The 25,947-nt window shown below is 36.5% G+C and overlaps 5 protein-coding genes across 7 annotated transcripts; 3 read left to right on the forward strand and 2 right to left on the reverse strand.

The window, feature by feature from the left end:
* Positions 1–1,223: 1,223 nt before the first annotated feature.
* LOC125219346 (protein TIC236, chloroplastic-like) lies at positions 1,224–16,757 on the forward strand. The gene is made up of 23 exons (XM_048121297.1): positions 1,224–3,633; positions 4,000–4,198; positions 4,308–4,367; positions 4,478–4,582; positions 5,572–5,712; positions 5,864–5,926; positions 6,570–6,800; positions 6,915–6,998; positions 7,470–7,627; positions 7,750–8,266; positions 9,149–9,316; positions 9,436–9,495; positions 9,844–9,966; positions 10,728–11,003; positions 11,832–11,897; positions 12,039–12,170; positions 12,614–13,435; positions 13,522–13,802; positions 13,928–14,184; positions 14,395–14,633; positions 14,746–14,937; positions 16,075–16,347; positions 16,409–16,757. Exons 1-23 carry the CDS (start codon positions 1,601–1,603, stop codon positions 16,553–16,555), a joined length of 6,627 nt encoding a protein of 2,208 aa, XP_047977254.1. The 5' UTR covers positions 1,224–1,600; the 3' UTR covers positions 16,556–16,757.
* Positions 16,758–16,868: 111 nt separating this feature from the next.
* LOC125221987 (glycolipid transfer protein 1-like) lies at positions 16,869–19,327 on the reverse strand. 2 transcript variants are annotated; one of them, XM_048124354.1, is made up of 7 exons: positions 19,190–19,327; positions 18,571–18,699; positions 18,379–18,434; positions 18,148–18,278; positions 17,838–17,973; positions 17,238–17,369; positions 16,869–17,114 (listed from the first exon to the last, which is right to left on the reverse strand). In XM_048124354.1, exons 2-7 carry the CDS (start codon positions 18,686–18,688, stop codon positions 17,079–17,081), a joined length of 609 nt encoding a protein of 202 aa, XP_047980311.1. In that variant the 5' UTR covers positions 18,689–18,699; positions 19,190–19,327; the 3' UTR covers positions 16,869–17,078. The 2 variants fall into 2 exon arrangements, with proteins under 2 accessions (XP_047980311.1, XP_047980312.1); XM_048124355.1 differs by lacking the exon at positions 19,190–19,327 and having other exon boundaries at positions 18,571–19,156.
* LOC125221988 (protein LTO1 homolog) lies at positions 19,219–20,527 on the reverse strand. 2 transcript variants are annotated; one of them, XR_007176452.1, is made up of 2 exons: positions 19,966–20,527; positions 19,219–19,355 (listed from the first exon to the last, which is right to left on the reverse strand). XR_007176452.1 is itself a non-coding variant. In XM_048124356.1 (1 exon), the coding sequence occupies exon 1, from the start codon at positions 20,482–20,484 to the stop codon at positions 20,059–20,061; it is 426 nt and encodes a 141-aa protein (XP_047980313.1). In that variant the 5' UTR covers positions 20,485–20,527; the 3' UTR covers positions 19,866–20,058. The 2 variants fall into 2 exon arrangements, 1 of the variants encoding a protein (XP_047980313.1); XM_048124356.1 differs by lacking the exon at positions 19,219–19,355 and having other exon boundaries at positions 19,866–20,527.
* A 50-nt stretch (positions 20,528–20,577) lies between these two features.
* Positions 20,578–22,473, forward strand: LOC125221989 (60S ribosomal protein L14-2). Its single transcript, XM_048124358.1, has 5 exons — positions 20,578–20,728; positions 20,816–20,917; positions 21,831–21,960; positions 22,037–22,149; positions 22,279–22,473. Exons 1-5 carry the CDS (start codon positions 20,726–20,728, stop codon positions 22,333–22,335), a joined length of 405 nt encoding a protein of 134 aa, XP_047980315.1. The 5' UTR covers positions 20,578–20,725; the 3' UTR covers positions 22,336–22,473.
* A 1,035-nt stretch (positions 22,474–23,508) lies between these two features.
* Positions 23,509–25,900, forward strand: LOC125221985 (vacuolar protein sorting-associated protein 2 homolog 3-like). Its single transcript, XM_048124353.1, has 11 exons — positions 23,509–23,636; positions 23,743–23,787; positions 23,891–23,925; positions 24,003–24,053; positions 24,161–24,265; positions 24,347–24,418; positions 24,545–24,616; positions 24,718–24,798; positions 25,315–25,350; positions 25,439–25,494; positions 25,573–25,900. Exons 1-11 carry the CDS (start codon positions 23,603–23,605, stop codon positions 25,622–25,624), a joined length of 639 nt encoding a protein of 212 aa, XP_047980310.1. The 5' UTR covers positions 23,509–23,602; the 3' UTR covers positions 25,625–25,900.
* The last annotated feature ends 47 nt before the right edge of the window (positions 25,901–25,947 follow it).

Raw genomic sequence — 25,947 nt, forward strand, 5'->3', positions numbered from 1 at the left:
ATATTGTGTAGTTAACATGAATTGTATATGTAGTTGACATTATATGTGTGTAGTTGACATGAATTGTGTGTGTGGTTGACATGGATTGTACACATAGTTGACATTATATGTGTGTGGTTGACATGAATTGTATATGTAGTTGAAAAATAAAAATTTTAAAAAAAAAAAAAATTTTAAAAAAAAAAATTTAAAAAGTTCAAAAAAAAAAATTAAAAAATTATAAAAATTTTAAAAAAAATTAATAAAAAATTAAAATTAAAAATTATAAAAAAATATTTATTGAATAAAATTTACCATGATATTACCATTCTGCCCTTTCATAATTAATTAATCTAAAGATATTTTCCATGTGGAAAAATCTGGACCACTCATTTAATAAAAATGAGTGGCTGATATTGCATCTCATTTCTCAATTAGCATAAAAAATCTCAATTGATCGTAAACTACATGTTGTTGACATTTCATAAATATTCTAGATGAGTGGCTGAGATTGCATCTCAATTCTCAATTAGGTTAAAAAATCTCAACCTAACAAGACCATATATATATATATAGGGGAGTGATCAATTGTTAACTCATCCCTTAGTTGCTAACTACAACTAATTTAAGACCATAAGATTTTAAAAATTTTGTGGTCTACAATTTGCCACGTGTAATTTCATTTTTCATTTTTTAATATTAAAAAGATAATAGCAATTATCAAATTTAGGGTTTAGAAATATAATGTCAATACAGTGTATGAAATACATCAACACGAAGACATAATAATGTCAAAACAATTTCATATTGACATTTTACGAGCATAATATTGACATATTATGTAAGGTGTATTGATATAAATCTGTTCGTCAAAAATACGAAAATTCAAAAAAAAAATTCAATTTTTTTTCTAATTTTTCAAAAAAAAATTTCTTCTTGAATACTTGAAATAAAAGTATCCTATTTATACTAGTGATAAATGAAGTAGTTGGATGAACGTACACAAATACTTGTACATAGAATTAATACGAGGAGTTGGAGCATTATAATATCTACTCCATCGCGCAATAAGAGTAATTGTTAGTACATTACATATGTATTCATTTTGTTTTGTATAGTGTTGATATTGGTTTATTATAAAATAAATTAAGATATATGCAACGAACAGGCTGATACACCAAAATTCCTTGTTTAAAATATGGAACTAATACAAGAACAGACATTATCTAAATTAAAGAAAAACTGCACGCCAAAACCTAGACGAGGAATTATGGATTGCTTGTAATTCTAAAGAATCATCAATGGGAGAAGATTACACAACAACAGCAGTATTGATCTGAAGAGCAGTGCAATTATGCAACCATAAAACTTGTAGCAGTATTCGGCATGAAAATTAATATTCCAAGTTCCTCTTCTACGAAACTTGAAACAGGAGCTTTGTTAACCGCACAATTGCATCTCCATTTCATCAAGGCTCCAACCTTTCCCTTCTCTTACCCGATTGCCTGCTGATTGTAATGGTCCTTCTCCTCCTCACTGGCGGTCGCCGCTTCAGCGCTCCTTGCTGCAGCCGCGTTCGATTTCTTCTTCTTAGCCGAAGCCACCTGCTTGAATTGAGGTAATGAGACTCCAACTTCTTAGCCCGTTTATTGGGGTTCCACTTAATTGCACTACGTTTGAAGCAAAAAACAATCGATACACTGGTTATCTCAGGGGAGCTACTCGAAAACCCTTTAGAAGAGGTCTATCATGTAAATGTAACAAAAAAGTTGATTTTGTATTCTATGGTAACAAAATTAAGCACTTCTGTGGGAGAAATGCCGAGCTACTTTGGAAGAAGTTAGAATTGCAGAGTGGTCGAGTGATCAATTCTGTCAGCGAGCCAATCGTGCGGAATGAGAGACTTGTCAAATTTGTGACTCCGGTGTGGGAAGAGGGTTTATTTCTGTTCAGGTGTTCTGTCTTCTTTTCTGTGATATCTGGGGTGTGCTTATTGGTGTGGTATGGGCAGTCGAAAGCAAAATTATATGTGGAAACCAATTTGCTGCCATCGGTTTGTACCCTGTTGAGTGATCATCTTCAGAGAGAGCTTGATTTTGGTAAGGTTCGCAGAATCTCGCCTTTAGGCATTACTTTGGAGTCGTGCTCGATTGGTCCTCACAGTGAAGAGTTCTCTTGTGGTGAGGTTCCCACTGTCAAGCTGCGTATTCGTCCGTTTGCGAGCCTCAGAAGGGGGAAAATAGTTGTTGATGCTGTTTTGTCAAGTCCAAGTTTGTTGGTAGCACAAAAGAAGAACTATACTTGGTTGGGAATACCTTATTTGGTAGGTGTTCCCCAGAGGCACTTGTCCGCTGAAGAGGGAATCGATCATCGTACAAGAACAAGGAGGCTTGCGAGGGAGGAAGCCACGGTTCGTTGGGAAAGGGAAAGAGATGATGCAGCTAAAGTATCTGCTGAGAATGGTTATATCATTTCAGAGTGTGAATCTGTCCTGCCTGAGGATGATACTTACAAGGAGCACATGGCTGGACCGACAAGGACAAGGCTAGGGACTCCCGATACTTTCCATTATACAGATGAGAAATTGCAGTGGAGAGACCATCACTGTATGGATGCTGGTGCCGAGTATGATTTGAAGCATGCTGATTTAGAGAGATCATTTGGTGCAAAAGTTTCAAGCCTTGAAAACAGCATCTGGTCCAGGATAATGCCTGGATCTGTGAGGCATAAGTTCAAGAGGAAGGCCAACGGTAGGGATTTATCTATGAGTAATATCGCTTCTAAAAGGCGACTTCTTGAGTGCAGTGCATCCGCAGCACGTTCATTTTTTGAAGGATCTGTAGGCTTTGATTCTCGCAAAATGGATTGTTCCATGACAGGCAGCGATGATGCTGATTTTTCTTGTTCTGAGGGGACCCAGTTCAAAGGAGATCAGAGAGCTGTGTATCAGGATGTAAAGGTTGACAATAGTGTTGGTGGTAGAGATGATGAACATGCTGTAGATTTACTGACAAATAATGATGTCTTTGAGGCAGACAACAAACTGAAGACTGATTTTGTTTCTCGAGTAATTTTAGAAATTCCATCTAGAAATCGGATGGATAAGGCTCAAGATCCGTTTCTCTTTACTTCGGTGAAACTTAGTAAAGTTAAAAACTTTAGTGACAAATTTTCATCAGTAAAAACTGTTAGAGGAACAAGAAACACCAATAATAGTGACATAAACAATGAATATCTTGAAGGAGATAATACAGTAAAAACAGATGTCAGGTTGGTCAAGGAGGTGGATAATGTTGAAGATGACATCTCGGGCACTCAGGGCTCTGGTGCCTCTAGTAGTTCCAGTCGTACTGAGGTTGAGTCTTCAAGTTCATTTAGTTTTTTGGTAAAATTTCCACCATTGAGTTCACAATTGGGCCTGTCCACTGCCTATGAAAACTTCACAGAAGTGTGGTCTCATTTACTTGACAATCCTTGGGAAAGGCTGAAGTCTGAGATCAGGGAGGGATTTGAACAAATATCGACAGAAATAGTCGACGAGATTGGTGGAGAAAATACTTCAGGCATAGAGAAAATGATTCCTGTAGTTCTTGACTCGGTACATTTTCAAGGCGGCACTCTTATGCTGCTTGCATATGGTGATACAGAACCAAGGTAGTTTTATGCTGCTTGAATGATCAATTTAAATCCTTTGGTGTCTTGGCTATTTCCTAAGGAATTCACTAAGAATACATTAGCATAATATTTGTTGGAAACTATGATGCTTGGTTTACTTGTCTGAAACAATACTTCTTTGTCAAATCTTTCAAAATTCGAAATATGTTTAAGGATAGTGGTTGTGTTTAACTTCTTCAATCGAAAAAACGTTCTTGAGAAAAAAAGTGCAACACTAATTGTCTGGTTGTTTATCCTTTATTTGAGTATGGATTTTAAATTTATAGCCATATCTTGTGCCAATTATCTTACAGATGTGGGATTCCTTATCCAAGTATTTGGTTTTAATTGTTGTTCCTTTTATAGAGAAATGGAAGTTGCCAGCGGACATGTGAAGTTTCAGAATCACTACGGGCGTGTGCATGTGCAGCTCAGTGGAAATTGTAAAATGTGGAGATCAGATTTGATATCTGAAGATGGTGGATGGTTGTCCACTGATGTTTATGTCGATATCATTGAGCAGAAATGGCATGCCAACTTGAAAATTGCAAATCTCTTTGTTCCGGTGAGCTCATTGAGAATGTGAACTCTTACCTTGACTTACTTTTGAGCCGTATATGCTGTCCTCATCTAGATCAGATTTTGATCCTAATATTTATGTCTTTGTTTCGTAGCTGTTCGAGCGGATACTAGAGCTTCCAATTTCATGGTCTAAAGGAAGAGCTAGCGGCGAGGTGCTTCTCTGACTTCATATTTTAATTGTCTCTGAGAAATGGAAGTGTGCCCCCCAGATGTGATAGAATCTGGTTAATGATATCTTAGCTTGTATATCTATTGTTAACAGGTTCACATATGCATGTCACGGGGAGAAAGCTTTCCTAATCTTCATGGACAACTTGATGTAACAGGGTTGACCTTTCACATATATGATGCTCCATCAGCATTTTCTGTATGTTGCTACTATTGATCTGAATGATCTCGATCTTTTCTTATTATTTCATGGATTATTTTCAGATTTTATATTTGTTCAACATATTAGTAAAAATCATTATTGACTCATAAAACATTGTTGCATTAGCAGTCAGTTGTATGATCAGCCTTCGATCTCTCGATCTTACTATGTATACCTGTGATAAGTAGTTAGTACTATTAAACCAATTTCTTTATTCTTCCAAGAGGATTTTATAGTTTAGATGAGTTGAAACTTTTCATAGGATTGATTATTTTAAATGGTCCCATCGAGCCTTGTTTGTTTTGTTATGGTATAGACATTTCTAGCATTTCCGAAAACAAAACCTCCTATGGAACCTTGCATTTTCATCTCTGTGATTAGTGGTGAGGCCAGTTTGTTTCTGTTAAATCTCAAGTTGTAGCTTAAAATAATACTCCCTCCATCTGTGAATAGAAGTCCCATTTTTCCATTTTAGTCCATCCGCAAATAGGAGTCCCGGTTCATTTTACTATAAATGGTAATTATAGGGTCCCACATTCCACTAACTCCCACTCACATTTCATTTAAAAGTAATATATTCAAGTGGGACCAATATTTCACTAACCTTTTCCACCCACTTTTCTTAACATTTCTTAAAACCCGTGTCGAAAAAAATGGGACTCCTAATGGCGGACGGAGGGAGTACTTACTAGTTACTATCTCGTCCATCTTCCTAGCTTTCTGCTTCACATGAAAGGTCATGTGTCAGATGAATGATTCCTGTATTGATATTGAATAATCAATAATACATCATGACAATTTCTTTAAGTACATCAATTGACCTGGTATTTCTTATGATTGCGGATTGCCTATTCTATGATATGAAGAATAAGAAGATAAAATCCAGTTAATTCATTGCTTTAGTTTTAATTGTTGCCCACTAGAAGTATCTTTTTCCTGTTTGCAGTATGGATTTTTAAAAGGTTATAGGCCACCTCTGTGTACAGGATGTTTATGCAAGCTTGTTTTTCCGAGCCCAGCGAATATTTTTGCATAATGCAAGGGGATGGTTTGGTGATATTCCATTAGAAGCATCTGGGGATTTCGGCATTGACCCAGAGCAAGGAGAATATCACGTAATGTGTCAGGTATATCAATTTCTTTCATCAACCAGATACGATGTCAATAATCTGTTTGTTTCACTTTGTAATACAGTTATAGGATTTGCATGCTCTAGAATGTTTTTTATGTGCTTCCCTCCAGAAAGCAGAAATTATTGACATTCTGATGCTCGCACAGGTTCCTTCAGTAGAAGTGAATGCCTTGATGAAAACATTCAAGATGAAGCCTCTGTTGTTTCCGGTATGGGACTGGATTTTTAATATTCCTCTAGATGACTAAAATCTTGTAGTCTTCTGAACATTAATACTTTTCTTCTTTTTGTCATATATCTCTTTGTTTGCACAACCACTAATTACCATGAAAAGCTCGTTCTAAGTTCTGAATTTCCAGAATAGAGCAAGTGGAATGATTTTTAGGATGTTCCCAACTTGTAAGTTAGCCAGAATTCCAGCTGTTTATGGAGTATAATCATGTTTCTGTCATGTATATATGGCTGATGAATGCAAAACATTTACTCTTAAATGCTTGTGTTTGGTTTAGATCTTTCTGTTTCAAAATAGAGTACTATTTGTTATGAAGGTGTGCAACAAATCAACACAGGATACTTTTACAATCTTTTGGATTATCTACACGGCATGTTAGGTTGTGCTTAACTCCACTTATGGTGTCATATGACTCATATATTAGAGATGTAGTTTGTGTACGTGATCTAGATCCCTGAAAGTGTTGCGTAAATTGTGAATAATCACATTTAGATACTCCTGGATTGATTTTCTGATTTTTTACTGGGCATTGTTCTTGCTCGGTTTCCATTTTCCCGTGCCACTCTGTTGAGGGCCACTGTTTCCAAAACCAACCTAATGAGTTTCCACTATTACTTCAGCTAGCAGGGTCAGTAACATCTGTGTTCAACTGTCAAGGCCCGTTGGATGCTCCTGTTTTTGTTGGGAGTGCATTGGTCTCGAGGAAAATTATTCATACATCTGCTGATACACCAAAATCAGCTGCACACGAGGCAATGTTGAATAATAAAGAGGCTGGTGCAGTGGCAGCCATCGATCATGTTCCACTCTCCTACGTTTCTGCCAATTTTACCTTTAACACTGATAATTGTGTGAGTAATAATTAAATAGTAATCCATGGTTCACAGTCGGACAGTTTTTTTAAATACTTTTCTAACAACACATGCTTATTTTTCTATTCACATAGTTCTGCTTACATATGTCAGGTCGCTGATCTGTATGGAATCAGAGCTACACTTGTTGATGGTGGTGAGATTCGCGGAGCCGGGAATGCGTGGATCTGTCCTGAGGTGTTTATTTACATAGATGTATAGTTGGTTATATACATAAATAAGCTGCATTAATGAATTCGGTTAATTTGGTGCATTAAGGTTAGAATTATGTTTGAGAAAGTGATGTCTCGAACTTGGTTAGTTCTGCGCTTCATCCAATATTCTACTTTCTGGAGTTCTTACAATCAGTAGTTTGTCAATAAGCCCAATATATTAATCTTGCTACAAAGTTCTCTTATGTAAATAAACTTTTCCCGAAACATCTAGGAGAAGTTATAATGCTCTAAAAAGCATTCCTATTATGCATGTAGAAATGAATCTGTAGACATGCTAGGATTATATGCCATATAAACATACTAATTAGTATACCCTAAAAATCCACAAACAATATGAACTTCAGATTTATTTTCTTTGGTATCAGTTTCTTTTGCTTCCAATTACATTTAGGTATTTCAGGTTTGATCTGATGTTAAAAGTGTATTATTGTAGGGTGAGGTTGATGACACAGCAATGGACGTTAACTTTTCTGGCAACTTGTGCTTTGACAAAATTATGCATCGCTATATACCTGGTTACCTCCAAACTATGCCATTTAAGCTAGGGGATCTGAATGGAGAAACAAAAGTCTCAGGCTCATTGTTAAAGCCGTAAGATTTCATATTGTGTCTCTATAGGTTGATAGAATCAGCTGTCTTGCCAGATGGAATGATAGTTCCCAGAGATGTTTGCTCATAGATTTTGTTAACGGGAAATGTCTTTATGGGTGTAGGAGATTTGATATCAAATGGACTGCTCTGAAAGCTGAGGGGTCACTTTCTGATGCTCGTGGAGATGTGATTATCTCACACGATTACATTTGTGTTAATTCTTCATCTGCTGCTTTTGAATTATACACAAAAGTATCAACATCATATCCTGATGAAAATTTGTTATGCTGGAGAGAGTGTAAGAAAGTAGTTGGCATGCCTTTCTCTGTGGAAGGAATTGAATTGGATCTACGGATGCGCAATTTTGAATTTTTCAACTTGGTTTCTTCCTATACCTTTGATTCTCTGAGGCCCATTCATTTGAAAGCAACAGGAAAAATTAAGTTTCAAGGAAAGGTCAACAAGTATTATGGCGAAGTTACCCAATCTACTACAAACTCAGAAATGATACCAAAGGAAGATGACGAAGATGAAAAAAGTATTTCTGGTGATATTTCAATCTCAGGTCTAAAACTCAATCAATTGATGTTGGCTCCTCAACTAGCTGGAGTGCTCCACATATCATCTAAGGGTATGAAGGTTTGTCTCACATCCATTTTCTTGGGGAATAGTTATTTAAGGTTAATCATGTTTTATGTCCCCAACTTTCAGGACTTCCTGAAAAATGTCACCAACTTATGTTCTCTTCAAAAACCTAAACTTTTGTGAAAAGTTTGATTTATGTTTTGCTTGAGATAATCCGGCGATGGAACGATGAGTCAGATTCTCCAGGTAAACAACGTTGTTTAGCGGGTTAGGGGGGAAATCCACATCAATTAAAGAAGAGTCCACCTAAGAATCAGGAGAGCCGACTGCCGAGTCATCGTTTTGTTGCTGGATTATGTCTAGCTGGACATAAATCAAACCTTTTCACAAAGTTGTCGGTTTCAGAAAAGAAAAAAACAACCTGCGAACATTTTCAAGAAACTGCTGAAAGTTGAGGACACAAAACATGATTAACCCTATTTCTTATTAGTAATCCTTGAAGACTTCATATTTCGGCTCTAGTTACTCATGCCTAAAATGGGTGTATCCCAGACATCTGTCTTCTAGCTCAAATAGCCGGAGGACGTTTGTAGCTAATATCTGCTGGGGAGCCTTGATCTGGAATATGGTTTCATCTGTTAGGATAGTCACTTTTATTATCTCAATCTTCAACTTTCTTAAGGGAGCTAAAGTTTCATTCATTCTTTGTGGTTTCTTGTACTACAAACTACAAAGGTTGTATGATGGTGATAAAAATGCTAGAATGCTACAAGAAATGCCCCTCTAGTGAGAGACAGTTGGACCCCACAATAACTTTAACTATTTTTGGGAATACATTCCTTATTAATTGCACCAATAATGTGTTTTGTCGTCGTATACAATATTACCGATAGATCTTCCAGTATCTCCTTTTTCTTTCTTTTTCTGGTCATGCAGTTGGATGCTACTGGCCGACCAGATGAAAGTCTTGCAGTTGAAGTTGTTGGACCTTTGCAATCTACTTCTGAAGAAAATCTTGCGGAAAAAGTGCTATCTTTTTCTTTACAGAAAGGTCACCTGAAAGCTAATGCCTGTTATCGACCACTACATTCAACTACCTTAGAGGTCCATTCCACTCTTTCCTAGTATTTTCCTTTGCTTTAACTTTTATTTCTTCTAGACTTTTTACTATGCACAGCTTTCTTTGATACTCGTACAATATGTGTTAATACTTGTGCAATCAGGTTCGCCATTTGCCATTGGATGAGCTGGAGCTAGCATCACTTCGTGGAGCAATTTCAAGAGTAATCTTCTTATTGGAGTGCTAAACAGTATTTTTGGTGCCCCTGGTTATAGAATGCTTTCAATTTATTTATTTATTTATTTATTATTATTATTAAATTCATTACTTTGTTTAGTTATCTTTTTATGTTTGCATGTTAGGCTTTCAGGGACTTGGTTATGTTATTGATTTTTTCTTTTATTTGCTTACCTGTGTGATACTGAAAAATGTTTGTTAAGAGTCATACCTCCTTTATGGAGGAGAACCCAATGACTGCTGAAATAAGTTTGACGTCATTTACGAAGTATTTCTAGTATATTGTTGCAGAACCTCTTATTTTTAACTTTTATGTTCCTTTTCTCATTTTTAGGCCGAGCTGCAGTTGAATTTTCAAAAACGAAGGGGCCATGGTGCATTATCTGTTCTTCGACCAAAATTCAGTGGTGTGTTGGGTGAAGCTTTAGATGTAGCTGCCAGATGGAGTGGGGATGTGGTCAGTACTTTTGTCATATGTATTTCAGATTCTTTGGTTTTTTGCTTAAGATCTTCAATTAGGACTAGCAACAGATCTATGATTTTACTGCAACTTTTGGTTAAGGATAATACTGTAGGCAATAGCTCCAGTTAAGACATCGGGCTGTTATAGACTTGTAGTATTTATTATATGTTCAATGTTAAGATATTAGAATTCCATCTTAAACGAGGAGAACATAGTTACCTACCTCTCTCATGATTATATTGATAACACAAGGTATAGACTTGGCCCGATTATTGTGATATTTTGAGTAAATGAAGTGATGATTGCTTGTCTAAAGTTTTTCTTATTTCTTCGAGAGGGTATAAGTCTCTCTTTGGAAATCATGAGAATAGTGCAAACCTCAGTTTCTGTTTTACAAGGTTAATGAAGTTTTGATTGATTACCTAATAGTTTGCATTTTGAATATTTCCTTGAGGAAGGTGTTTCTCAATAACTGGACCATATTAAATAAGTCATGAATTCCTCATTTGTGGCAAAACAATAAACTTGGATATAAGACACAGGTTTTGCTTTGCAAATTTCGCGTGTCCTTGAGCTAATTGATGTAGTTGAATTGATTGGCTTTGAACTTTACATCTTACTGATTTTATTGGTTGGTCGATAGACAAAACTTATTTGACATAGCTGAAGAAATCATTATGCTATTGTTTTTGTCTGCACGGATAGTATAATATGGTTGATCATGTTTGTTACTGGTCTATTCATACTTTTGATAGATCACAGTTGAACAAGCAATCTTGGAGCAAAGCAATAGCAAATATGAACTGCAAGGGGAGTATGTATTGCCTGGTTCCCGGGACCGAAGCCCGGCTGGAAAGGAAAAAGGCAGCCTGTTTCAGAAAGTGATGACTGGTCATCTTGGGAGCATGATCTCTTCCATGGGTAGATGGAGAATGAGATTAGAGGTCCCTAATGCTGAGATTGCTGAGATGCTTCCTCTTGCTAGGCTTCTTTCTCGTAGTTCAGATCCCGCTGTTCAATCTAGATCAAAGGTTGTGGTTACGTTTATGGTATCTCGAATGATTAATTTGTGTTACCAGTTTCACTCTTAATTGTGAGAGCAGCCCTGTCATCTCTGCCAGAAACTTCACCTACTTATGTTGTGACATATTCATGGTAAATGTACGTGGATAGGTGAACTTTCATATTGCTTTCACTGGTTGATTTTGGAATTGGCTCTGGATTTAGGGGTTTCAGATAATTTATCCATCTTAGTTTTGTTTATGGTTTCTGTAGAAATTACCGCCTCATGCCCTAATCTAAAGGCTTAACGGTGCTATTAGTTTTTGTTATCTTCAAAACACCCTGTATACAGGCATTTTACTTTGTATTTGTCTTAGCACGTGAAAATCATTTATAAATTGGTAGCAGTTATACTTTGAGACAAGGGTTTTTGCTTGACATTTGAATGATCACCTCATCTAGAATTTTCTCAAGTTGTTAGGGAGCTGTAACATTTTATATATCTTCTCTTCAACCATTTAAATGGATATTAAATGAAAAATTTCAGTCTCCTGGGATACAGCATTAAACATGACATTTTAAGCTCATTCACTGAGATGATAACTGTAAACTGAAAATACATTCTCTTGACATTGGCTCCTTTCTGTTATTTTAATCTTTTGGAAGAGTTTCTTGGTTTCATGATACTTTTGCAAGCCTTAGTATGAAATTACAGGTCTAGTTTTTTTCAGTAGTAAAATTATCCTTTCCCCCTATTGATTCTATTTCCTATTTTGATTACATTCTTTTTATCAGTCTAACGATACAGACTTGGTGAGTTGCAAACTTTTTAATGTGTGCTTCCTTTTCTTATACAGGATCTTTTCATACAAAGTTTGCAGTCAGTTGGAATATGTGCAGAAAATCTTAAAAAACTGCTCGAGGTATGTTTAATTTGCAAAGATTTTGAATTTCTATCAACTGGAATGTGTATGGGCCTGAATTTGGAATTACTTAAATGGTATTACCTTGCTCCTGTTTCTTTCTTTTTCTGAAATTTATCTGATTTTGTGAAACCTTAAAAGGAATTTCATGGTCATTGTGCCACATCTTATGAAGTTGTTCTGGACGACTTTGATCTTCCCGGTTTAGCTGAACTTAAAGGTCGTTGGCGTGGCTCTTTAGATGCAAGCGGGGGAGGCAATGGGGATACAATGGTAATAACTCTGGTACCCACCTTGTTCTGTGGATAATTCCTATTCCAAGAGATAAAGAGATGATTATTCTGAAAACCTATTTATATGTTTAATGCTTATATATCTTGATTATCTTCATCAATTTATTGGTGAATCTTAACTTTCATGGGTGTGATAACTGTGTCAAGTTCCTTCTTCATTTAGGCTTCCCATCCAAGTTTGTAACGAAGAGCTTGTTCTTGTCACTCTTTATCTCAGAAGCATATGTTATTCATCTATCTCTACTCTCTTAATATTTTTCAAACCAATCTGATGATTAAGTTAACCTCATGATCCTCATCAGTCATGGGTCTCTTGCTTTTCATATAAAAACTTTCTAGTGACTGCAATAAGATTTCTTTCTCCCAGTTTGAGGATGCCAATTTTTGACATCTTTACTAATTTCTGCTTCCTGTCCACTTCAGGCAGATTTTGACTTCCATGGAGAGGAATGGGAGTGGGGAACATATAAAACTCAGCGTATTCTGGCAGCTGGTATGTACAGCAACACTGATGGTTTGCGTCTTGAGAAAATCTTCATCCAGAGGGACAATGCCACAGTTCATGCAGATGGGACTCTATTGGGCCCAAAGACAAATTTGCATTTTGCTGTGCTAAATTTCCCTGTCAGCTTGGTTCCAACTTTTCTTCAGGTTATCGAGAATTCAGCTACTGAAGCTGTTCATTCTCTTAGGCAGTTATTAGCACCAATCAGAGGCATCCTTCATATGGAAGGTGATCTTAAAGGCAATCTTGCAAAACCAGAATGTGACGTCCAAGTAAGGCTTCTGGATGGGGCAGTTGGGGGAATCGAACTTGGGAGGGCTGAAGTTGTTGCATCTCTAACCCCAACCACCCGCTTCCTGTTTAATGCAAGATTTGAACCCATTGTTCAAAATGGCCACGTACATATTCAAGGAAGCATACCTTTATCTCTTGTACAGAGTAATATGCTTGAGGAAGAAAGTGCAGAAAGGGATAGAAATGAAGCCTCATGGATGCGAGATTGGGAGGAGAGAAGTAAAGCATCCGGTGATGAGCTGAATGATCGAAAGGGATCCAGAGATAAAAGTCAAGAAGTTTGGGATACACAATTGGCAGAAAGCCTCAGAGGTCTAAACTGGAACTTGCTGGATGCAGGAGAAGTTAGGATCGATGCTGATGTCAAAGATGGTGGCATGATGTTGCTAACAGCTTTATCTCCTTATGCTAATTGGCTCCATGGCAATGCTGAAGTTATGCTTCAGGTTGATACAGTTGTTCATAAATTTGATTTATTTAACAGAATATAAGCAGTATTTAACATCTTTGTACTGTTGAAACCCTTATTTAGGTGAGAGGTACTGTAGAACAACCATTATTGGATGGCTCTGCCTATTTTCACAGGGCAACTGTGTCTTCACCTGTGCTCCGGAAACCAGTAACCAATTTTGGAGGAACAGTTCTTGTAAATTCAAATAGACTGCGAATTCACTCATTGGAGGGTAAAGTTAGCAGAAAAGGAAAATTATCATTAAAAGGGAATCTTCCTCTACGTACAACTGAAGCATTTGTCGGTGATAAACTTGACCTAAAATGTGAGGTTCTGGAAGTGCGTGCTAGAAATATTTTGAGGTACTTTTTGTTCCGAAAGACAGGACTTTTTCTTACTACTGTTTTTTAGTCGGAAATCTCTCTCTGTGTGTGTATTGTGTTTCTCTTTCCCTTTATCTGAACTTGATAAACCTTGTATTTCAAAGTGGTCAGGTTGATTCTCAGTTGCAAATATCTGGGTCTATTATGCAACCAAACATGTCTGGAAAGATAAAGATAAGCCAAGGAGAAGTTTATCTGCCACATGACAAGGGTAGTGGAACTGCACCCTTCATTAATGATGCAACAAATGAACCGAGGCCTCCAGCTGGTGCTTACGGTCGCATGGTTGCTACAAAATATGTTTCACGTTTTCTCAACCTAAAACCAGCATCAATTAATAGTCCTTTCCGGCTTTCACCTGGTAAGTTTGAGTAATTAGATTTTGTAGCTGGGGTTTAAAATTTTGATGCAGGGTGTAATTTCCAGTTTATAGTTCCTGCTCAAATAAAATTCAAAGAACCATGAATTTGGCACCTATGTCTTTCTGTATCAAAGTTGTTAAAAGTGAATAAATTACTCTCTTTCAAGCTGTTACAGTCCTAATGATTTGACAAGCTATGACTATTTGCAGGTGCACATGATGAAGCTGACAAGGAGATGGTGCAGGTAAATGGGAAGCCGAAGCTAGATATTCGCCTTTCGGACTTGAGGATTGTTCTTGGGCCTGAACTGAGGATAGTTTATCCTTTGATACTGAATTTTGCTATTAGCGGAGAGCTTGAATTAAATGGTCCTGCTCATCCCAAATCGATAAAACCAAAAGGGGTTTTAACATTTGAGAATGGTGATGTGAATCTTGTCGCAACTCAGGTAATCTTCAGATACTAGTGAATCACTGGAGTAGATGGTACAATTTGGTGACCTTTTAATTGAAATGTTTTTATGTGTTGATTATTTAATCTTTTTTCTGGCCTTAATCTAGGTGAGGCTCAAGCGCGAGCATCTTAATGTAGCAAAATTTGAGCCTGACAATGGACTTGATCCTACATTGGACCTAGCCCTGGTTGGATCAGAGTGGCAATTTAGAATTCAAAGTCGAGCTAGCAAATGGCAGGAAAAACTGGTTGTGACTTCAACACGTTCAGTGGAGCAAGATCTCCTTTCAACAACTGAGGTAAATTGGATGCTAAAATATCAAGTTTTAATGAAACCTTATAACCAGCACATGACCCAAAATTGTGTTGCACTTTCGTATGAAAGAATTAGATGTTCTTTTAACATGTGCATGTAGATGTGAGTGGATGACTAATTACTATCTGCCATCACTTTTTTAATTTCATGGGCGCACAGCTATACATGCCTTGCACTAATACGGTATACAGTTGGTTCTAAATGCATTTTCATACCTGTTGTGCTCGGCATCATCAGCCAGTTTTTCTTGATATCATACTCTGTTTCTATACACTTTTCATCAACCGTATTGATCCTTTGCTGAATTGGATAATTTTATGCTTAATTATGCCTATCTGTGACTGAGCTTGGAGACATATTTTGTTAGCATCCGAGAAACTTAAATGTTGTGTCTAATTGAACAGGCTGCAAGAGTGTTTGAGAGTCAATTAGCTGAATCAATTTTGGAAGGTGATGGCCAGCTTGTTATGTGTTGATTATTTAATCTTTTTTCTGGCCTTAATCTAGGTGAGGCTCAAGCGCGAGCATCTTAATGTAGCAAAATTTGAGCCTGACAATGGACTTGATCCTACATTGGACCTAGCCCTGGTTGGATCAGAGTGGCAATTTAGAATTCAAAGTCGAGCTAGCAAATGGCAGGAAAAACTGGTTGTGACTTCAACACGTTCAGTGGAGCAAGATCTCCTTTCAACAACTGAGGTAAATTGGATGCTAAAATATCAAGTTTTAATGAAACCTTATAACCAGCACATGACCCAAAATTGTGTTGCACTTTCGTATGAAAGAATTAGATGTTCTTTTAACATGTGCATGTAGATGTGAGTGGATGACTAATTACTATCTGCCATCACTTTTTTAATTTCATGGGCGCACAGCTATACATGCCTTGCACTAATACGGTATACAGTTGGTTCTAAATGCATTTTCATACCTGTTGTGCTCGGCATCATCAGCCAGTTTTTCTTGATATCATACTCTGTTTCTATACACTTTTCATCAACCGTATTGATCCTTTGCTGAATTGGATAATTTTATGCTTAATTATGCCTATCTGTGACTGAGCTTGGAGACATATTTTGTTAGCATCCGAGAAACTTAAATGTTGTGTCTAATTGAACAGGCTGCAAGAGTGTTTGAGAGTCAATTAGCTGAATCAATTTTGGAAGGTGATGGCCAGCTTGCATTTAAGAAGCTTGCTACTGCAACGCTCGAGACATTGATGCCAAGGATAGAGGGCAAGGGAGAATTCGGACATGCACGGTGGAGACTGGTGTATTCTCCTCAGATCCCCAGCCTGCTCTCCGTTGATCCCACAGTTGATCCTCTTAGGTCTCTAGCTAGCAACATCTCATTTGGAACGGAAGTTGAAATTCAGCTGGGAAAACGTCTTCAGGTTGGTTTCACATTTTCAATTAAAAATAACATCAAGGATTTACTAATCTGTTTGAATGCAGGCCTCTGTAGTTAGGCAGATGAAAGATTCGGAGATGGCCATGCAATGGACGCTGATCTACCAGCTGACGAGTCGTCTACGGGTACTCCTACAGTCAGCTCCATCCAAACGTCTTTTGTTTGAATATTCCACAACTTCACAGGACTAGGATTGTACATTACCATGAAAATCAAGTAGAATTCTGCTAGGCAGGGGAAGTAGGCCTTTAGCTCCAAAGCTGAAGATTTGTGTATTTTTAGTCTTATTCTTTGACAGTATATACTCAATTTCTTGTAAATATTGGTTCTTTGCTCAAACGAAATGAAACTATTTGTTTATAAGTTCCAAATATAAGCTCTCTTTTTTTTGCCTTTGTGATCTGAGATTTTCTAATTATCTGGTGTATTACAAGATCTGGAATGATGGCAGGTTATGCGTGTAAAACACACACACAGGTCAACAGCAAAACTGAGATGTAAATATTTTAATGCGAAAGTCAGATAAAAATCTGGATTGTGTTTAGCTATTAAATTTAGTTCTAAAATAATATTTTTCAAATAAAAAATCCACGTACACCCAAGCCAAGGTTACATAAGCACAAGACAGTAATATTTTGTGTTGAATTTATTAGCACTCGTATAGCAATGTAGTAAAATTATAGCCGCAGGAAGATAATTTTCCTCATCATTCATCTAAGATGCCTTTAGATCATCCAAGCCAACGCTAGCCTGTCAAAAGGGAGAACAAAAATGAGAAAATGGACCTAATCGAACCCTAAAACACGAAAAATAGATAAGAGGAGTTTATTTGAAACGTTAATAGTATATACTTATCACGTTCAATGATCATACCAAGAATTTGTGGTTCTCCTCAAGAAATGGTGAGAAAGTGGTGCAGAATTTCTCAATATCACTATTAACATCACCATTTCCAGCAACAACATCTAAAAACTTTTTCCTATCAGGCGCGAGCTTCATAGCAACCTGAAATTTTGATCCAGAACAAGCATTTGTTAGGGTACAATGAGCCTAGAAGACTTAGAATGCAATCTAATCTAACAACTGTTTCTACAGATCACAAATTCCGAATGCGAACATTGAGTAAAAAATATCAGGAACTGAAAATAACAGCTGTCAATCCCTCTGCATTGACATTCTCAGGTTCTATGGACTTTATATGATCTTAATTTATAACAAAGTGTAGAGAACAGAACATGACCTAAAGCTTCGGATTAAAATCACATGCTTGGTGGCAGTTGATTTTTTGACTTTATGATGTGCACTAAAACACAAATTGTTTGTTCGGATGCGGTAAGTGGTAAAATAAATAAGCAAGGACATTCCACCTTGGCCATCAAATTTTAATACCCGATTTCAATATTGTTCTCTAGCAACTCAAAGTCAACTGATGCTTGGAACATTCTAACTGAATAAAGTATTGAGAGTTCTTACAGAAAAGCTTGAACTTGCCAGCCAACCATGCCATTTTTTCAGAGTCTTCGCATAGGCCTCACTACAGGCTTGAGACATAGACCAGTCTTGATGATGAATTAAATTACGGAACAATTCTACCAAGAAATCCATTGCCCTACAAATTACAAAATTCTAATTTTAAGTCCGTCTCCAAGCCAAATAAGTAACAATAGATTACACGTGCGTACTCTGACATGTACACTCAAGAAAATGAAGTTACAGAAGAAGCACTAGCATGCAAATTAGGAATTAAGGAGAAAGAAAGTGATCGATTCGGTATCATTTCTACCTTGTCAACCAAAGGAGGCCATTGGTGCAACTAGATGAGCCTTTAGCAGTCTTAGCATCAACTTCTTCTTGTACCATAGTGTATAGATGAGTATACTTCGTTGGGCTGGACAAATATTTGTTCTCTAGCCTCTACAACACAAAGATCAAGATGTGATTTGATAAAAGAATAATCCATAGAGCTCTGTTGATGACAGTTAAGTATGTAAACTATAGAGGAAAATCATCTCACAGTTATGTTGCCTCCAATGTCAGATTTGACAAGTGCCATAGCAGCTCCAAATTTTTCTGCAGACATTCACGGCTAGTTAAATCTTATTCACCAATTCAATTCCTTCACATCACAGGAAAGCAAAAATAAACAAATGAATATCTCCTAGTACATCGAAGCAGTGCAAAGCTCAAAATGCAGATGAGAAATTACCAATCACAGGTAAGATAAGCTTGCATACATCCAAGAATGGCTTAGTTAGCATTACTCCGTCTTCCGACTTAACATGCTGCATCCCTTCCAATGCAGGGGTGAACACTGTGCCTTCCATTTCGTCCTTCACTGCACACGGTAAACAGCATTGCCTCACAAAACACAGGGAAAAAGAAAAACAGGCAGCGGTCCCTGCAACTCTGGATCTCTAATAAGAAACTGATCTTCCTAATTTCGCATTCATCTTCAACTCTAAACAAACCAAATTACAGCTACCTATAACAAGTAGCTCCAGATCTCAGAACTCCAAATCACTTACGAAGAAATAACGAGATCGAACTTACGCAGACACAGACACAAATTCCAATTTGACCGATCTTAATTGAAATGCAATTGATGCTTATAGTTGAGAAGAACTGATCGACCAAATTGTTCTCGAAAAAATCTCGATCTTAACCAAAACATAATATGGTAAGCTAAAACTTAGACGAGATCGTGATCGTTCACAACAAGCAATTTAGCATATAATCACAGCAAAGAAACAAGCAAACAATATCAGATTAACAAGGTGCAAAAAGAAATTGGATAAGAAATGCAGGGGACTAAGATCCGAGCGTACCTCGGAGATTGAAATTACGAGCAGTATCGTTTTCGACTAGCTTTGAAAAAGAGCTTCTTCCACCCCTTTTATACTAGTAGACTAGTAGTAGTATTTGATTTGATTGGGACCAAAAACTTCCGAAATAAATGGGTGGCGTGGGCCGTGGCGACGCCAAATTATCCAGCTGCAGGAGTGGACACAAAAACTTTATTTGGCAGGGGTTATAAATTTTTAATTCCATGTTTTGGAATTCTGACATAATAATAATAGGAGATTTTTTTAATAAAGATTCATGTCGAATAATAAAAATTCGACGAATGTTATAGAAAAAAAATTTATTCTCTATTTCCATCTTTGTGTCGGGAAATATGTGGTCAATAGTTGGTAAAATAAATAACATAATCCCTCGGCAAATTTTTCCATACCTTGATTTTTTTTTGTAATGGCAATAATGCAATGTGTCATAGTTGGAAATGGAGAATAACTTTAGCACGTCTACTAAATCCAATTATTCATAACTTACTATGAAACTATATTATCATAGTGCAACAATGCAATAACCCACTAACTTTGAATGATTTGGGATTTATAGAATTTAATATTTGATGCTACTCCTATTTTTCAACAACCTCCAATGCGAGATCAGAATTTGAATACTGATAACGTTTTTGAAGAATCATACTGGTACTATAAATTTGTGCAAAATGCATTCTAGTGTTCCATAAATTGTAAAGAAAATCAATGTAAACATAAAATATTACGATGAAATAGTTCGACAACAACGAGATTTTTACTTGGATAGACAATCAGGATCAGGTAGTTTCTTCCGAAATCAACAAGATTTTCTCTCAGAACATATGTCGAACAGTTGGCAGTAAACATGCAAATCAAAATCCAATATCTCCAGCGGCATCAGACGACTTAGGATAACCCTTGTACTCCAATTTCAGATTCAAGCTAGCACAGATGATCTTGAATTTGAGTCGCAGGGCATCCATGGCGTCGGACACGGCCTCGTTTTCCGGCTCCAGAATCGCGTAATTCTGCAGCAATTCATCCATCTGCTTCATCGTCTTCTGGATCCGAGCCGACATGAAATTCGGGTCGGCGCGAATGGCGGCGCTCCACACTCCGACGCAGCCGCGGTAAAACCCCAATTCCTCGCCCGTTTCGAACCCGGTTTTCAGCCCGACTTGCTTCCCCTCTTCCTTCCCCGAGATTAACCCGTCGGCGTAGCCCTCGTCGTAGCCTTCTCTCAAGTGCGATTCCTCCAGGTTCAACGAAGATTCGAACATGTCTTCAATGGCGTCCATTCCAGCTTCGATTCAAATTTATCATTCAATCACCACTGTTATCAATAAATAAAAGTATATTTGTTAAATTACCAGCTATTTAACTAACTGGGCCGAGCTTTGAAATTAAAGGCCCAAATTCTGAAACCCAACATATACTCTTCCAAGCCCTAATTCCCTTCACAAAACCTCGCTTCCAACGCTTCCGCTCTCACTCCAAACCCTGCATCTCCTCCTCCTCCTCAGCTGATCGCTTCTCATCATGGTTAGTCTCCCTCTCTTTCTCTGTCTAAAATATGTGTGTAGAAATGGTGATCATTATGAGTGTTGATTTGATTGTCTTTCTGTGTAGACGTTTAAGAGGTTCGCGGAGATTGGAAGGGTAGCCCTTGTCAATTACGGCGAGGACTACGGCAAGCTTGTCGTCATTGTCGATATCGTCGATCAGAACCGGGTATGCATTACTTAATTTTTTTAGCTAGGTTGAATTTCGTCATTAGGAAATAGGACGGTTTTAGTTTTCATGGAGTATTTTTTACTAATTCACCACGTTCTGTTGATTACCTGTTTTCTTTCATCGCGATAATTTACTAGTTGCTATGTAGTCGTAGTACTACTTCATATTTTAGTTTCTTCAGTGAGATTGTATCTGTAATCTGTAATTTATCTCAGCGTGGTTTTATCCGTTCGATGTTCATTCTGGATTGGCATCTATTTTAGTATTACGGTTTTCTTATCAAATGATGCCAAATACTAGCTAGTACTTGCATTAGCATCTATTATAGGATTACGGTTTTCTTATCAAATGATGCTAAATACTTAATACTTGCATTAATGCACGTGGATTTCGTTCTGTCTAGTCTAATATTGCTATTAATCCTTTTGGAAAAATTACACTATTCTTATAACTCAGTTCAAAAAAAAATTTGAAGTTATACCAAGAGTTTTGTTCTCGTTTCATGTACGAAAGTGTCATCACTCAGTGCAGAAAATTTGAAGTTATACAAAGAATTTCGATCTTCTTTCATGTACATAAGTGTCATCATAATTTCATGTTTTGCACCCTTACATGGTCAAAGGTTTGCCTGCCTAACAGAATGTTTTAAATGTGGAGTTACTTTTTGTATCATGTGTGCAAATTTCAAACTTTTTGTACTAACATAAACTCATAAAACAAAGATAAAACTTTTTTTTATGAAGTGTAATAACCCTAATCTGTTGAGTTATTGATGCTTGGCTTCCTGTGCACCTTTTGAAGGATGCGCTTGAATATCTACAGTTGTTGTTAGTACTTGTCGTCTGCACTGTTTTATCATATCAGTGCTGTAATGGTTGTTTTCTCATCATCTGTTTGCCTAAATTGACAGGCCCTTGTTGATTCCCCAGACATGGTACGTAGCCAGATTAACTTCAAGAGGCTTTCTCTTACAGACATCAAGATTGACATCAAAAGAGTTCCAAAGAAGAAAGCTCTTGTTGCTGCTATGGAAGCTGCTGGTGTGTATTTAATAAGAAAATCTCACATCTCTAAGATGCATTGATTGTGTTGATAATTTAGTGATTGCTCTTGCAGATGTCAAAGGCAAATGGGAAAAGAGCTCATGGGGAAGGAAGCTCATTGTTCAGAAGAGAAGAGCCTCTCTTAATGACTTTGACCGCTTCAAGCTGATGCTCGCCAAGATCAAGGTTTGAATCAAACTATGACATCATATGTATTTGTTAACTATGAATGTCTGTTAGGGAGTGAAATGCTTTTGTTTCGTTTCTTGAACATCTACTAGAAGTCTGAAATATGTTTTTTTTTGGCTTTTGCAGAAGGCTGGTGTTGTCAGGCAGGAGCTTGCAAAACTTAAGAAAGAGACTGCATCTTAGAAAGCATAAGTTCTGTGGTTTATGAGAATTTGGCTTAGGATTTTGGAAATTGTTCTTGAATACTTTGCAAATGTAAGGATACTCCAATTTTGCTCATTTATGTTTGAACATGAAGGTTTTATATTTTTGCTTGTTGAATTGGGAGCATATCTCCTTAATGCCGTTGGCACTTTATCAATCTTTTCCAGCATAGTAGCGTTTTGAGTTTATAATTGTTTTAGTCAATCTCTAAATGCATATGCAAGTTATGCTTAATAATCTTTCTGTGTATTTTCAGTGTCAAATTAGTAAATATTGCACGATCGTAACATTGCTGTTGGCAAATGAATGGCGTTTGAGTTTATGATTGTTTTAGTTAATCTGTAAATGCATATGCAAGTTATAATTAATAATCTTTCCATATGTGTATTTTTAATGTCATATTAGTAAATATTACACAATCATAACATGACAAATGAAATAAAAGTAACATCTCACAATTTTGTAAAAGGAAGAGTGAAATTATTATATACTATTAAGTCACTCGAAATAAACTTTAAATTGGTGCGACTTTTATTAATAGGTTAGAAAAAAGTCTAAATTAAAACAAAATTAATTATAATAATATTCCATATAAATAACTATTATAAATTTCATGAACCCCTTTATTTATCACTAATTAATTTTACTCGGGAATCTTATAAATTTCTTATCACAGTTGCTATTCTACAAGTAAGTATAAAAGTTGTGGAAAGTAATTCTCTTAATTTGCAATATTGGTCTAAAATATACCTCTTCCATCCCAAGTTATAGCCGGAGTCATTATTTCATTTCAAATGATTCTGTATTACTAGATTCATTTTTATTTATATAAAAAATAATACATTTAATCTTTATCGTTTTATTTCTTTTTAATTTGATTTCAATTTTGTGTCCAAACTTACCAAATAATGTGGAAATTGGAATTGAAGGAATACTGACTTTATCCTTCATTCGTCTAAGTCTAAACTAGTTTTTATAAAAATTAGACTTAATCAGTCAAAGATTAACATTTCGTTGGCGAAGTTGTTAAGATTAAATTTCATCACCGGTTTAATCAGATTAATCAAACTAATTGTTAATATAAAATTATTCCACATGATATGATCATAATATAATCTCAATTCAAATATAATTTTTATGAAAACTATTTCACTTAAACCATGAGAATGCACAATAAGATTAAAATTCGTCGCATCCTTCCTTTCTGCCGCGAGACAGAGAAGAGACGATAACAGTTTTGATCAAAATGAACATCTTCTCCAAAAAACCTACTCCCCGAGGTTTGTTTGCCGTACATCATCAATTCACTTCAATACTTCTTCAAATTAGATTCTCGATCTTATCTTTTCATTAAATTCTCTCAATTTTTGTGCTGCTCGATTGCAGAGGCGGTCCGGGAGAGTAAACGACAAATGACCAACGCTACCAGAGGTTTTTTTTTTTTTTGTTAAATCCTGTGATTAATTGATCTTACAGCTACAGTTACTTGATTCATATCATATGCACACTAGTTTCATCTCTGATTTTGATTTAGGCATGGAGAAGGAGATCAACACATTGCAACTAGAGGTATGTTGTGCTTCTTGATGCAATATCTCTAATTTTTTAATTTTATTAAGGGCATGGGATGATTGTTGATGATACAGGAAAAGAAGCTTGTTGCTGAGATTAAAAGAACTGCTAAAACAGGGAATGATGTATGTTTTAATATGGTTTATAAGCACTACACACACTAAGGACTCTGTTAACACTTAGAAAAACCGCACAGAATAATTATATCTTTTGTTTCTTCATGTATGTCTAGGCTGCAACCAAAATTCTTGCACGCCAATTAATCCGGCTTCGGCAACAAATAGCCAACTTACAGAGTAGTCGAGCTCAGATGAGAGGTATAGCGACTCATACTCAGGTATGCAATCTGATTATATGTTTCTTGTTAAGTGATCCAGCTGTGAGATATAGCTAATTAGGAGGGGTTTTTCAATCACAGGCGATGTCGGCACAAACTTCTGTAGCTGTTGGTATGAAGGGTGCCAGTAAAGCTATGTCAGCAATGAATAAGGTAGAACAAATAATCATATTCAATGTCTATATGAAAACTGTAGCCACAAGTTCAATAGGAATTACTTGGTGGTGTGGCTGATTGACTTAGCTTTGATTCGTATTATGATGGTGCACGTGATTGCAGCAAATGGCTCCGGCAAAACAGGCGAAGGTGATTCAGGAATTCCAAAGGCAATCAGCACAAATGGATATGACTGTGAGTCCCTATATGTCTTCTGTAAGATAAGATATCCTCCGGCATGTGAGTTAACATTTTTCTCTCTGTGGCCATTTTGCCGTGTGTATTTGTACCTGTAGACTGAAATGATGTCAGATGCCATTGATGATGCTTTGGATAATGATGAGGCTGAGGATGAGACAGAAGAGTTGACAAACCTGGTGATATTTTCAACTTAATCACCGATATAGATTGGTCAAAATATTGATTCATGGCTATCTTCTATTTTCGTATACAGTAGTAGACACCAATTAATTCTTCCAGTTAGGATTTTGAATCAGAAAGATCTTAACAAACTAATATGAAAACAAAAAAAAACTGTAAAAGGGTATTCTACCTATCACATCTTGACTAAAGGCTCCTAATCTTTCAGCGTGCCATTGCAGTAAATGTCTATAATATGATATATTTAACAGAGACATTTAGGTCCCTTTATATTGTTGATACCTATAGCAATTTTTAATGGAATAACTAATTTTTCTAGTTTCCCGCTACTCTTCACTAATTAGAGTGAGCATTCAAGTTTTATAAATTGTGATTTACTTGTGAGGTGTCTGCAGATCATATAATGAAATGCATCAGATGTTCAAAAAGCGTTGTTTTAGCTACCGTTATACATTATACATCTCTTATGTACCACATATGCTAATTTACTTTTCTATGATGAAATATACCAGGTGCTAGATGAAATTGGTGTTGATGTTGCTTCACAGGTTTTTTATCTTTTCAGCACCCTATGTCTCAATGAGTTTCTTTTTTTTTTTTCCTGGGCAATTATCATGCAAGTTCCATTTATTTCAGTTATCATCTGCCCCTAAAGGAAAAATTGCTGGGAAGAACACTGAAGGTGCCAGCAGGTATAAAAAATTGTTGTTGCACTTGAACTCACATTCCATTTCCTAGATATCACCTCAACTGCCGTCCTTATCTTGTAGTTCAAATGTTGATGAACTCGAGAAGAGGCTGGCTGCCCTCAGGAATCCTTGAATTATTGGATTGGGTGCTGCAATTTCCATTTAACATCACAATTGTGCACATAGTTATTTATTGACTAGCAGTGTTTGTCCTCCTTCGGTGTCTATCAAATTTTTTCCTAGTGGTTAACATGGAATAGTTTTAATCCAATGTTACCAAATGTTTGTGTAACATCTTTGACTTGGTTTTACGATGATGATAACAATTGTTAGGGTTTCTTAAACGCAGTAAAATTGTTTCAAATTCCATAAAATTAGGTGTTTATGGTATGTTCAGGAAGTTTGAGGAGGTATTCTGTCTCGTTTAAGTTGATGTAGCATCTCTGATGTTGTTTT

The sequence above is a fragment of the Salvia hispanica genome, chromosome 4 (genome assembly GCF_023119035.1).
Source record: "Salvia hispanica cultivar TCC Black 2014 chromosome 4, UniMelb_Shisp_WGS_1.0, whole genome shotgun sequence".
NCBI lineage: Eukaryota > Viridiplantae > Streptophyta > Magnoliopsida > Lamiales > Lamiaceae > Salvia > Salvia hispanica.

Excerpts from the sequence above, each read along its gene's own strand:
- LOC125221988 (XM_048124356.1), bottom strand. The coding sequence starts at position 20,484 with ATGGACGCCATTGAAGACATGTTCGAATCTTCGTTGAACCTGGAGGAA.
- LOC125221989 (XM_048124358.1), top strand. Across the intron at positions 21,961-22,036 it reads TGCTGCTATGGAAGCTGCTG|ATGTCAAAGGCAAATGGGAA; the intron begins GTGTGTATTTAA and ends TTGCTCTTGCAG. Across the intron at positions 22,150-22,278 it reads TGATGCTCGCCAAGATCAAG|AAGGCTGGTGTTGTCAGGCA; the intron begins GTTTGAATCAAA and ends TGGCTTTTGCAG.
- LOC125221985 (XM_048124353.1), top strand. The coding sequence starts at position 23,603 with ATGAACATCTTCTCCAAAAAACCTACTCCCCGAG. Across the intron at positions 23,637-23,742 it reads CAAAAAACCTACTCCCCGAG|AGGCGGTCCGGGAGAGTAAA; the intron begins GTTTGTTTGCCG and ends GCTCGATTGCAG. Across the intron at positions 23,788-23,890 it reads AATGACCAACGCTACCAGAG|GCATGGAGAAGGAGATCAAC; the intron begins GTTTTTTTTTTT and ends ATTTTGATTTAG.
- LOC125221987 (XM_048124354.1), bottom strand. The coding sequence starts at position 18,688 with ATGGAAGGCACAGTGTTCACCCCTGCATTGGAAGGGATGCAGCATGTT. Across the intron at positions 18,435-18,570 it reads GCTTATCTTACCTGTGATTG|AAAAATTTGGAGCTGCTATG; the intron begins GTAATTTCTCAT and ends GAATGTCTGCAG. Across the intron at positions 18,279-18,378 it reads ACATTGGAGGCAACATAACT|AGGCTAGAGAACAAATATTT; the intron begins GTGAGATGATTT and ends TTTGTGTTGTAG.
- LOC125219346 (XM_048121297.1), top strand. The coding sequence starts at position 1,601 with ATGAGACTCCAACTTCTTAGCCCGTTTATTGGGGTTCCACTTAATTGC. Across the intron at positions 5,927-6,569 it reads TGAAGCCTCTGTTGTTTCCG|CTAGCAGGGTCAGTAACATC; the intron begins GTATGGGACTGG and ends CTATTACTTCAG. Across the intron at positions 13,436-13,521 it reads ATGCTGAAGTTATGCTTCAG|GTGAGAGGTACTGTAGAACA; the intron begins GTTGATACAGTT and ends ACCCTTATTTAG.